The 13206-nt window shown below is 32.3% G+C and overlaps 2 protein-coding genes across 2 annotated transcripts in view; one reads left to right on the top strand and one right to left on the bottom strand.

Annotated features, from left to right (window-relative positions):
- Window positions 1-779, top strand: part of LOC106469776 (helicase POLQ-like) — a 63522-nt gene extending 62743 nt beyond the window's left edge. The window contains exon 17 of the mRNA XM_022398332.1: window positions 211-779. Within this exon, the coding sequence (XP_022254040.1) occupies window positions 211-297 (87 nt within the window). The 3' untranslated portion in view covers window positions 298-779. The remainder of the gene's footprint in view (window positions 1-210) is intronic.
- Window positions 780-1400: 621 nt separating this feature from the next.
- LOC106469773 (TBC domain-containing protein kinase-like protein) overlaps window positions 1401-13206 on the bottom strand; it is a gene marked incomplete at its 5' end in the record, with an annotated part of 24313 nt that continues 12507 nt past the window's right edge. Inside the window, 5 exons of the mRNA XM_013930283.2 lie at window positions 1401-1723; window positions 4948-5110; window positions 7195-7361; window positions 8712-8863; window positions 10094-10255. Coding sequence (XP_013785737.2) covers window positions 1613-1723; window positions 4948-5110; window positions 7195-7361; window positions 8712-8863; window positions 10094-10255 — 755 coding nt within the window. The remainder of the gene's footprint in view (window positions 1724-4947; window positions 5111-7194; window positions 7362-8711; window positions 8864-10093; window positions 10256-13206) is intronic.

The following is a 13206-nucleotide window of genomic DNA, read 5'->3' as shown; positions in this document are numbered from 1 at the left end:
TTATCTTGTATACCACTTGAAAGTGTAGTTACTCCATAACTATCACGGAATAAGTTATCTTGTATACCAGTATTAATGAAAACTGTAACCACTAATTTTCTAATATCACAACATATGTAAAATGTTTCAACAGTAACTATTATTAGTAACTACATTAGCATTCTGTTGACTATAAGAAAATGTAATTATTAAGATAATTTGACTTCCTAGATGTTGCTGGTTGAAAAAGCTGAAATCCTTCAAGAAGAAGCAGAAGACATGATTGCTGGTTTGAACTCGCAGAAAGCAAAGCTTTGATGACTATTTTATTTTAAATATTCCAATATTTTTAAAATTACACGATGATGATGAGACAACATTGAAAAGTTTTAAGTGAATTTATTTATAGTTTATAATTAAAAGAACCATCATGTACTTGTGAAATTTTTGTATTATCAAATATACAAACACTGTATCAGATGAGCATCAATAGGACTGTATCAGTGGTGCAGTAATAGAAAAAGAAGTTGGTAAACTTAGTTTACCCTGACATACACTGCCAGGTAATGCATGTTTAAAAGTATAAACTTTAAGAGAAGCTTTTTAGCTGGTTGTAGTCTGTATATAATAAGGGTTTTAAGTAATTAAATTTCATTTTCTTTTCTCACAACTTGCTGTGTATAGTGAATGGTTGATTTAGTTGTAGGAGTTAAGGGTTTGAGCACCTTTCTTTTCTCACAACTTGCTGTGTATAGTGAATGGTTGATTTAGTTGTAGGAGTTAAGGGTTTGAGCACCCACATCTGCTGTTAATTTTCTTCTAGATACGAGAATATGAACTAAATCTGATGGAAGATAATTACAATATTCTTGTTGCAGCTGTGTGGTGTCATTACACCACAGATCCTCATTCACCACTTCTTTGGTCCTTTTCTCTTCCACTGCCATATTTATTACTCTCTTCCATAATTGGTATTACTTTTCATTGACACCCTTGTCATCCACTGCTCCTTTTTCTTAAACTTCAGCCCCATACAACATGATTCGTATTATCACTGCCTTATAAATCTCCCCTTTTAGCTGTATTGACATCTTCTTGCTTCGTTTATTCTTTCATTGACATTTTGACTCACTCATCCAAGTTATTTAAATGTCTCAACTTTCTCCAGCTTTTCAACCTTCATCACAGCTTTCTCTTGAAAATGTCCCGTCAACATTCCTAAATGCAATTATAGTCACCGTAGCTAATTATTTTCACAAATGTTCCGAAGCACCCCTATTGGGAAGAGTAGGCAACTATCACGTTCTTTTCTCTTCCTTTGAACAAAATTCCTGCCACAATTAGTTTTTTAGCCCTTCACCCTCAAGAGCATCTTGTCATTTTCTTTACTTCATGATATTTTAATAAGTTTAGTCCAGAAATGTAACATTATCATGCACATTTATTCACAAGAGAACATCAAATTACCTGGTGCATATTAATGTGATTTCTATTCTGTTAAAAAATCCCTTTGTTACAATTTGTCAGGATATATCTGTAAACATTATCAGATGCTGATGATATGATGATCATTTTTCAACAAAATAACACACTACAACATCTTGTAATAATATACATAAAATTAGTTCTGTTATCATCTCTCTCCTGCTCTCACAATTAATATCCCAATTGTGCGAAAGACGTCAATTCCCTTGTGCAGAGTGCATACTTTAGGAAAACCAAGACGTACTAGCTGAGTTGCAAACTAAAATGAGAGCAAGAACACATGCTGTAACTATCAAGATCAGAATACTACATTATTAACTTAAGTCTTTCTTGAAATAAACATTACACACACAATATTAGCTGAATTATGCTAACTCTACAAATCTTAAGAAACGTATACACTTGTCATTATGCTTAATTACCCATAATTTAAGTTCACTATTGAGATGGCAAAGAAAATCATAGTTAAAGCCATATCTATATATTTACTTAAAAGATTAATCTTTGGATTAACTGTGACTTAGGTATTTAGTCTAAACTGCAAAAAATTTCGTGGACCTAACTTAACAAAAGTCTATTGTATGTGAATGTGGAGAACAAAGAATAAAAAGCCTTTTAACTCTCTCTACACGGGTATCCTTTACTTCAAAATCTTGTTTATGTTATACCAATTAGTATAGCATAAAATCTTAGCTAATAATGCATATTTGAATAGTATAAAAGTTTTAATTTCTTAATTTTATAAGGTAATATTTTAAAAAATCCTGAATTTACCCTAGTGTAACACACGTGAAATTTTTTCATCTCTATTTTATTAACTACCCCACTAGAAACTATACATTCATTACTTAGACAAACCATAATTTTTATAGCCTTTTGTTTGGTTACAGAGCTATCAAATAGAAAATCACACCCACCTGTCACATGATGCTCTCTTACGTTTAATTATATATTAAATGATGTATTGTATTACATTGTAAATACAACAGAAAACTGTCAATTTCACTTCTAATACAACTTTGGTTCCCATGGCAATCATAATGGCTAGCTTGGATGAATTTGTAACACCTCTTATTGCATAATTAGAAAGCCAGAGGAAATTGTCTACTTTTGCATGTTGTTAGACTGCTTTTTGGTGAATGGTTTAATTTAAAAAAAATATTTAATGTACTACTATCATTAGTATACAAAAGTATACTCAAGTAAGTACTTTATTGTTTTTCATTTATTATTATAAAAGTAACTAAAATGTAAAAAAATAGATATATTTCATGAGGCATGCACGTGAGCAGCTCATGGGTAAATGTAATTTGATAGCGTAACGTGAGCTGCATGTTCCCCAAGTGATTTACAACTTATAATGTTGAGAATAGTAGTTCAAAAGGCAATAAAATAAAATATAATTATAAATAGATGTATATTGTTATGAGTTTAAAGCTACTTAGGATAAACAAATGTAGTTTCATGCTAAATTTGAAGAAATTCTAGAAAGAAAAGGAGGGTAATTTAGATGTTTTTAGTGGTTACGAGGTCAGTCAAATTGACCAACCTTGTATATAGTTAGGATAGAGAAAAATAACAGTTAAAATATATTTAGGATGTTTTAGATATGAAGACAAGTATTTTTAATCTTAACATGAAAATCACTTAGCGCACAGATATTAAAAACAAATACTCGATATATTCAAGAATATACCTTTTTCTAGTATGTGAAAGGCTTATGCTTACTGAAGACTGCCAAATTTGTAAAGATAGAAACACTATATCAAAAGTTTAGTAGTATATTATCCATAAAGACATTATGTGAGTACAATAAGTTCACATGGTCGGTCAAATTGAACGAGCCCATGTGGAGAGAGAGATTGTCTCTGGACATAAGCAGCATGTGAATGACCTATTTTCTGAACATGAAACCACATTTGGGAGAAGCAACCCCAACCAACATCAGTGTTCACAAACACCCCAAGAAGACTGTTTATCAGCAATAGTTTATCACAGATTTGTTTATATAATTGTGTAAATCATACATTCAATTGTTGTATTATTGCATAATGTTACTAGAACCTTCTACGCTTTTCTTGTTTTTTTTAAGTATTATTACATTATAATATTGTAGTGTGTAGAAAGTTCTAGTCCTCAATCAGGCTATAAATACGCACACAAAATGCAGTTCGAGTGAGTTATGTAGAAAGGAAGGTAGTCAAACAGATCTAGATTGCATGTTGGCAATTATAAAGTGTATTATGACAGGTTGTATTGAGAAGAGAAGAAATAATTTGTCTTTTCAATTGCATTCTAAAGTAATTGAACAATCCTGTGTGGACTTCTGACAAAAATAGAATTATTTAAAGCTCTGGATATAACCAAAAGTGAAGTTATCACAGAGTGTATTGTAATAATGCATCTTGTCAATTGTGCTCTAAAGTAACTGAATCAGCCTTTGTGAACTTTGACAAGAAGAGGTGATTATTTAAAGCTCTGGATATAACTGTGTAATGGACATTTGTATATACGTTTAATTTGTTTCAACATATATTATTTTAAAACAAGTGCGGTTTATTCTTGAAGTTTATTACCAAAAAGTTAGACACCTACTGTAAAGAAACTGGCCCATATACATACACAAAAACCTGACCAAGACTGAGAAATTGTTTGGTATAAGATTCATGAGCAGTTGATGAAAATCTGTGTCTGAAAAATGTCAAAATAGGCTGTCATCCATGTAGTAGAAACACATGCTTAAAAACCATCGTAAAAAAGTGAGTCATTTGAATAGCACAAACTTGAATACGAAGAACAGTATATGAAATTTTCATCTTTAGCACTCCGGGACTAATTTAGAGTAGGCTTAGCTTGTTGAAAAGAAGAAATGATGACAGCTGTTGCCTTGGAGACTACCAAGAAAGGGAGTTCTATTAGGGATCACCTTTCTTTTGTAAGAGGAAAGAAAAGACAGATGAGGTTAAAGCACCTTTAGTATCAAAATGTCTTGAATAAGTTGTACAAAAAAGTGAAGTCACACTTCTGTGAATCCAGAAAGAAGGACCTTGGACACATAGTCCTATGAAATAGTGCATGATGAGCTACTTGAGAACTCTGAGACCTAATTATGCCACTGCTTATAGCAGATATGTTTTCAACACCATAAAATAATTTACTTTATAACAACAGACTTTTATCTTAAGTAAAGAAGCTTCTGTACAATGTTTGTACCAGCTGCTAGAGACATCTAAAAATGTCAAAGTAGGAAAACATGACTTGATGCAACAGAGTCTAAACCAGAAATGATTTCAAAGTTAATATAATATTGCTAAGCTATCAATAGCTTTAAGAATTTCAGGTTTTTAGTAGTATCAATGAAATGTGGGTAACAGATTTATTTTTACACCTAAGCAATATTTAATAGACTTAAGTTTAACAAATGATGATAATGAGGCAATAACTTATCATTACATTTGTGTATATACAATATTTTAAACATACATTAGATGCATTGTTGTTCTTGCTACTTCCTACAATCACCACCATACGACCCTTATGGCCCATCAAGGTTGCCGTATCAGGACTTGAAACAAGAGTGCCATCTGGTGAGAAAGCAGTTTGAAATGGAATGTTTATACTATCTGGAATAGCTCCTCTGGTAAAACTAATGAATAAATTAAGGGCTGAAAAACCAAATGGAAAATTTAACTTTAAATATATGCACGAGAAGCAAGCTTGTGATTTTCATTCTACTAATAGTTCTTATAACCTTTAATTACACCCACCAAGTGAACATTACTAATATGACAAGCTTGGTCTATACTTGTTTTACTATCACATAAAATATCAGCATCTGAACAGGTCTATACTGAAAATTTAAAAGGAGTATTCGGTTTCACATTAATAATGTGTATCGTAGAAAAAAATATATGTCCTTGTTTAAAAGACTTGGAAAACCACAATAAAAACTTAGTTCTCTGAGAATAATGCTAAAAGGTTGCTCCTATGATATTTTTTGTGGGTGAAAGATGGCACCTTTACTGAAGTGAAGCAGTTCTGTAAAAATGTTAGAAGAAACCACAATACTATTATTCCCTGGTTGTGTGTGCTTCCAAAGTAACTGTTGGTTGCAACCTCAAGGTATTACTATCTGCTTTTACTAGTTATGTTTAGAGACTGTGTATGTGATACCAAAGATGAATGAATGATAAAATGACCAATACTATTGTTAGAACCACACACACACACACTTGTATTCATGACAAATTGTAAAATAAAATACAGCCTACTACTGAAGTAATCACCCTCACTGTAGAAGTGGTCATTCCTAAGTAAAGACATTATCAACCCTACTAGAGAAGTATTCAAATGTTGGATATACAAGACTGTTTAGTTTAATAGTTATTATTTTGTAAATATTTAGTTTTCATGACAAGAGTATTAAAAGTTAATTATTTTAAAAGTAATACTTATGACAAATTTCCTAATGTAATTCAGTGAGTCATGTCGGTGTGTGCGTAGTTCAATTGTAGTATTTTTTGATGTCATCTTTCTCACTACACCATAACGTCTTCTAGTTCGTAGAAAGTTCAAGGTCTCAGTTGGAAAATGTATAAATATAGGCAACCAAGTGAGTACAAGTAAAGAAAAGTCCAGTCAGAGAAAACTTATAGAAAACGTGAAGTTAGCCAGTGTATGGGTGATTTCTATAGTGTGTTTCACAGCTATACTGTAACAACAGAGATAGGTAAAATAATTTGTCTTCTCAATTCTGTTCTAAAGTAAGTGAATCAGTCTGTGTAGGCTTTTGATGAAAAAAAAAAGATTTATTTAAAGCTCTCTATATAACTGTGGTAACCAACAAAAGAAGTGAAGTCAGAAAGTGTTAAGTTTAACTGTAACGGGCAATATTTTAAAGTGAGTTTTACAGTTTAATAGAGATAAGGAGAATAATTTGTCTTGAAAAAGGAAGTTCTAAAGTAATTGAACCCGCCTGTGTGGACTTTGAAGAAAAAGAGACAATTATGTAAAGTTCAGGATACAACTTTGGTAACCCACAGGGTAACATAAGCGAATTATTCACTTATACTATTGTGATAAGAGTAGAGAAAAATAATTCGTCTTGTCAATTGGATTCTAAAGTATTGAATCAGTCTGTGTGGATTTTTGACAAGAAAAGAGAATTATTTAGAGTTTTAGATAAAACTGATATTCCATAGTGTAAAGAAGCTTTGAACATATTTTAAAACAAGTGGATTGTGTGCTGCCAGTTTATTGTTCGAATTTATCACCAACAAGTCAGACACCTACTGTAGAAGAATCCCAGCCCACATATACATAAAACCCTGACATCAACCTTAGTAAAGACAATACCAATCCTGCTAAAAAAGTATTCAACTTAAGTAAATTCGTGATGTTAGAAGATCATGTAGGTTCAAGAAGTCTTAATAGAAATGAATAAAAACCCTATAACCCGAGCACTTTCGAAAGTGCTTAGGTTATAGGGTTTTTATTCATTTCAACCTTGCTAGAAAAGATGTTACCAATCCTACTAGAAAAGTATTCAACCTCAGTAAAGATGTTACCGATCCTACTAGAGAAGTATTCAACCCTAGTAAGGATGTTATCAACCCAACTAAAGAAGTGTTCAATGCATTTCAGTTGTACAGAAAAGGGTATTGAAGTGAGATGACCTGCTCAAACTTATAAATTATTTTAAACCTATATTACACTAAGTTAAAAGGATACTCTTCAGAAGGTCTCACATCTACAACTAAGATTTTAACTTTGTTGTATCGAGGTTGAGACTTCCTTTCACCATGAGGAGATAATTCAAGGAGATCCAACAGATCTTCCCCTGATATTCTGGGCGAGATCTCGGATTTAAGAACATTCAGTGGAAGTGGAGACATTTCCTGAAATGAATACAAGTAATATGGAAAACATATTTAGTTCTGTAAGAACCTGTGCACTTCTTAATAAAACTGATAAAACATTCCACAATAACATTGTATTACATATTCAGCATAGAGAGGTTTTTCAAGTTGAATGAGTATTTAAAAAATCTGGAAGTTAATGTATTGATAATAAATATATAAAGAGCAACTTTTCAAACTTAATGGAATTTTGTACAAGATAACCTACTAGAATAAGGACTTGAAATGGTATTAGGTGACATTATTTGCTTCAATCGGAGGGCTATAACATCTGAAATTCTATCATTAATCTTCAGTTATATGCTCATCAGAAATTATATCTCCAAAGTTCCCCACATAAAAGTCTGCAACACTATCAAATAATAGTCTCAAACAAGCACCAGGGCAAGTACGTATTACTATACAGAATGACAAATATTACACAATAGTTTTTATATGGTATCCAGTTAGAAAACTGCCTCTAATCCACACGCTTCAGGTATACGTAGTTCTGGAATAAGAATAGTAATTAATACAAACCTACACTGCTATCATAGTATAATTACAATTCTATACGTATTCATAAGATATCCTACGATATTACCTTGAAACAAAAACATACTTGCTGTGATAAAATCCAGCAATACTTTTCCCAACAATCACAAGCTTGACCAATAAAGGATTAGCATAACAACAAGTAAATATCTTGTAAGATAAAGAGCAGAGTGATGTTTGATCAGATACTTCTCACTGTAACAAGAAGGAAATGTCAAACAATTTCTCTTCAGTAGGCCATTTGGGAAATGAAAAAGAAAACAAAAAATATATATTACAGCAAAACAAGGAGTAAGAAATGCTTTGAAAACATCTAACTACATTTTGTAGAACAGATCCTGATGCTGTTTCTATACAGGTCAACCACACACACTTCTCAAACCTGGCACTCAAGCTGTTCCTGTACAGGTCAACCCCACTACTCAAGATGTTGCTGTGCACATTAGCCACACTTTACAAACCAGGCCTGCAAGCTGTTGCAAAACAATTATTCTTAATTCCAAAACTGTTGCTACACATGTAACCACAAGGAAAAGTAAACATCTCTGGCAATAAGTTTTTAAGGAAAAACAATGGAAAAATCAAAAATCTTTATCCAAAAGCAAGCACAAAATAAAAAAACAATCGGAAATATGGTTGATAAAAATCATAAGTTATTTCATAATACCATTACTGAATGAGCTAAAGGAGCAAAATCCAAAGAAATCACTTATCAAAAAAATTGCCACCTAATCATTATTGGTATAAAAATTAATTTACAATGTTTTCTAAGAGCAACAAACATGAAGCCCTCACAAGGTCAGGATTTGTAGTCTTGAAGTCCGAAGATGACTTAAACACATTATCAGGCTTAGTTCGTTGTCTCTCATGCTGTCTGTAAGTGGTACTTTTAGGAGTAGAGCAGAATAGTTTAATAGAATCTTGAACACATCTTTGGATATCTATTTCTAAAAAAAAGGTTCAATTATCTAAAATATTTTAAGAATGATTTAAATAAAAGTATAGATTATTTAATAGCGGCTACTATTATTTTTAATTAACCTTTGCTTAATTGTAAGACTGAATGTAGATTTCCTCCTTCATATGTTTATAATTTTTGAGACTGATGATCTATTATCCTCAGAAGACATTTTTTTAAGCATCCTTACAGTGTTACCCTAACAATACAAGTTTTTTAAACATCCTTATAGTGTTATCTTAACAATACAAGTTTTGTAAACATCTTTACGGTATTATCCTAACAACACGAGGTTTGTACACATTTTTACAGTATCATCCTAACAACATGAGGTTTGTAAACACCTTTACAGTATCATCCTAACAACATGAGGTTTGTAAACACCTTTACAGTATTATCCTAACAACATAAGGTTTGTAAACATCTTTACAGTATCATCCTAACAACAAAGGTTTGTAAACACCTTTACAGTATCATCCTAACAACACAAGGTTTGTAAACACCTTTACAGTATCATCCAAACAACATAAGGTTTGTAAACACCTTTACAGTATTATCCAAACAACATAAGGTTTGTAAACATCTTTACAGTATCATCCTAACAACATGAGGTTTGTAAACTTCTTTACAGTATTATCCTAACAACACGAGGTTTGTAAACATCTTGACAGTATCATCCTAACAACGCGAGGTTTGTAAACACCTTTACAGTATCATCCTAACAACACAAGATTTGTAAACACCTTTACAGCATTATACAACACAAACTTTTAAACATCTTTACAGTATCATCCTAACAACACAAGGTTTGTAAACACCTTTACAGTGTTATACAACACAAACTTTTAAACATCTTTACAGTATCATTCTAACATGAGGTTTGTAAACACCTTTACAGTATCATCCTAACAACACGAGGTTTGTAAACACCTTTACAGTGTTATACAACATGGACTTTTAAACATCTTTACAGTATCATCCTAACAACACAAGGTTTGTAAACATCTTTACACTGTTATCCTAACAATGATCAATCATGAAGTTAGAAACTGGGATCCACGATGACAGCATCTCTAGGAATGATATATAGTCTATAATGACATCAATATAAGGAAAACTATTATAGTCACTAGAATACTCCCAGCACCAAATAATAATAATCCAGCTAATTTTTATGGAATAAAAATAACAAACAACAGTTGCTAGAAATAGTCCTTACCTGGCATATCAGAGAATAACAAGATGCATTCATTAAATCCAAAAGACAACAAGTTGGCTTGTAACTGCTGCAAGATGCTGACTCCAATAAACAATGGGAATGAAGAATTTCCAAGCAAAAGTGTGTCCCACAAGTGGAACACTTTGTGAAGAGGGAAAACATCTGTAAATACAAATAATTCTAAATAACAATAAAACTTAAATTTATGTTCTTGAAAGTAGACACTTGTTATATTACAAATGCTATGGACAAGTAAGTGAAGAAGTATTATTACATGTATAAACCTTTACAGTGGGTTATAATGAGATGCCTTGTTGTTGACAAACATGTTGGGGTACAATGGGGTGAGGCCTCAGCATAGAAACCATAAAGCCTTCTAACTCAAGAATCAAGATAAGACTAAACTATTTAAATTACTAATGAAGCTACTACTTGTTAGTAAACATACCGAGTTGACTGAAATGTTGATGAAGTTGTTCCTTAGCAAACCAAGAAGTCTAGGAATTTTCTGAGGTTATTAATGTGCATGCTGTGATGCTGAAAATTAGATAAGGTTGATACTGAGCACAATTAGGAGTCCAGATATTGTTGTAATTGATAGTCATACACAGAGTTAGCTGGGTATTGCTGACACTGTGAGCAAACTGAATTCAATGAAATTCTACAGAAAGTCTTAATGAACAAAACAAGTTCCAAAGAACAACCAAGGCCGCTTAGGAATTGCTGAAGTTTTTGGTAAATGTCTCAGCTGTCTAAGAATATCTGAAGTTTTTAGTAAATGTTTCAACTGTCAAGGTACACCTGAAGTTGTTAGTTAATGTTTCAACTGTCAAGGTACTCCTGAAGTTGTTAGTTAATGCCTCAACAGTCAAGGTACACCTGAAGTTGTTAGTAAATGTTTCAACTGTCAAGGTACACCTGAAGTTGTTAGTAAATGTTTCAACTGTAAAGGTACTCCTGAAGTTGTTAGTTAATGCCTCAACAGTCAAGGTATTCCTGAAGTTGTTAGTAAATGTCTCAACTGATAAGATATTAGCAAGGAGATTGAATCCAATCGAGTTTTTATTAGTGGATATAAAGGGAAAAGGCTTTTAGTGGGAATTTTTTACAGACCACCAGATGATACTGATGAAATTAGTGAGAAACTTTACAGTGAGATTAAGATGTCAGCTGTTAATGAGGACATAATTATGGATGATTTTCATTTCAGGCATATAGATTGGGAAATGCTAGAGTAAAACCATGAGGGAGAAAGGTTTTTGGAAAATGTTTAAGATTGCTTTCTTCACCAATTAATCAAGGAATTTACTAGAAACAATGCTATTTTAGATTTATTGTTAACTTCTAAAATGGAAATTGTTAAGAGGGTGGAAATTGAGAAATATCTGGGTGCAAGTGATCATTGCTCAATTAGATTTGATGTTGTGGTGCATATGGAAATCAGAAATAGTGATATTTTGGTTACAATTTTCATAAAAGCAAATTTTGAAGGGATGTGACAAGAACTGTCTGTGAATTGGGAAGCTTAGTTATTTGACACTGATCAAACATGGAAAATTTTTAAATATTCAAGATAAACATTCCTCTTAGAAAGAAAAGGGTGGCTGCAACGTAAAAACCAGGTTGGTTCACAAAGGGTATAAGGGATAAAATCAAAGAAACTTAAATAAACTAGTGTGACAGGGCATTTAGAAGATTAAAAGAGCTGGTCAATAGAAAATTAGGATATCAAAAAGGATGTATGAAAAAACAAGGTTGGCTGAAAATGTAAAAACATTAAGGATTTATCTCTAAGTATGTTAAAGGTGAACAAAATGTTAGAATTTGGGTATGACCTTTGAGGGATAATAAAGGAAGGCTTGTATCTGATGATTATGAGATGGCTTGTTTATTAAATTCTGCTTTTTCTTCAGTTTTTACTAACAAAGATTAAAGCATTATTCCTCATCTTGAACAGTTGATAGATGGAAACAAGATCAGACAATATCATTGCAATAATTCTGAGCTTGTTAAGAAAAAATTGGGAAGTTTTAAAAACTATAAGGCTCATGGGCCAGATAATATTTCCCAAAGAGTTTTGAAGGAGGTTAAAGATTGGATATGTAAGCCACTTACTACTATTTTTTGTCAGTCCTTGAATATTGGGCAGGTACCAGAGGATTGGAAGTTAGCTAATGTAACTCCTCTTTTCAAGGGAGGTAATAAAAATTGTTCCAGTAATTATAGACTCATTAGTCTTACATCAGTTGTGGGGAAAGTTTGTTAAAAGATACTTTGCAAAGTCATTTAACAAAGTTTAGATTTTTATTGGATACTCAACATGGTTTCACTAAGGGAAAATCTTACCTTACAAATCTTTTGACATTCTTTAAAAAAGGTTACTGCTTATGTAGATGAGGGTAAGAGTGTAGATTTGGTGTATCTGAATTTTCAGAACGCATTTGACAAGGTCCCACATAAAAGCCTTGTAAAAGAATGATCTTTTTAGGTATGGGGAATGAGTTAGGTATTTGGATAGAAGAGTGGCTGGATGGAAGAAGTTAGAAGGTTGCTATAAATGGAGTTTAATCAAATTTTATAATTGTCAGGAGTGGGGTACCTCAGGGTTCAGTGGTAAGACCTTTGCCCTTTGGATTTACATCAATGACACAGATGAAGAAATGGTCAATAAATTACTTAAAGTTACTGATGATATTATGGTCTAGGTGTTGCTGCTGATTTACAAAAGGATTTAGAATAAATGGCAGATGGGTCTTAATTATAATAAATGCAAGATAATACATGTCTAATACAAGTATAATTTTGATGGGGATAACCTTAACAGTGTCATGAAAGAAAGGTATTTTGATGTAATGGTTGATCAATCTTTTAAGCCATCCATGCAGTGTGTTGTTACTAGTGGTAGGGCAAATCGGATTTTCGGTTGTATCTACAGAAATATTGAATACAAGTCTAAAGAGGTTATAATGTAATTGTATAGGTCACTGGTTATGTCATTTGGAGCATTGTGTTTAGTCTTGGGCTCCTTACCTTAGGAAAGACATTGAATTGTTGGAAGGATTTTAGAGGAGGGTTACTTGGATGGTGCCTGGTTATCATATGAGGAGAGATCA

The sequence above is a fragment of the Limulus polyphemus genome, unplaced genomic scaffold, assembly GCF_000517525.1.
Source record: "Limulus polyphemus unplaced genomic scaffold, Limulus_polyphemus-2.1.2 Scaffold3652, whole genome shotgun sequence".
NCBI lineage: Eukaryota > Metazoa > Arthropoda > Merostomata > Xiphosura > Limulidae > Limulus > Limulus polyphemus.
The sequence above is the reverse complement of the archived record's forward strand: the minus strand, read 5'-3'. Positions and strand labels throughout refer to the sequence as shown.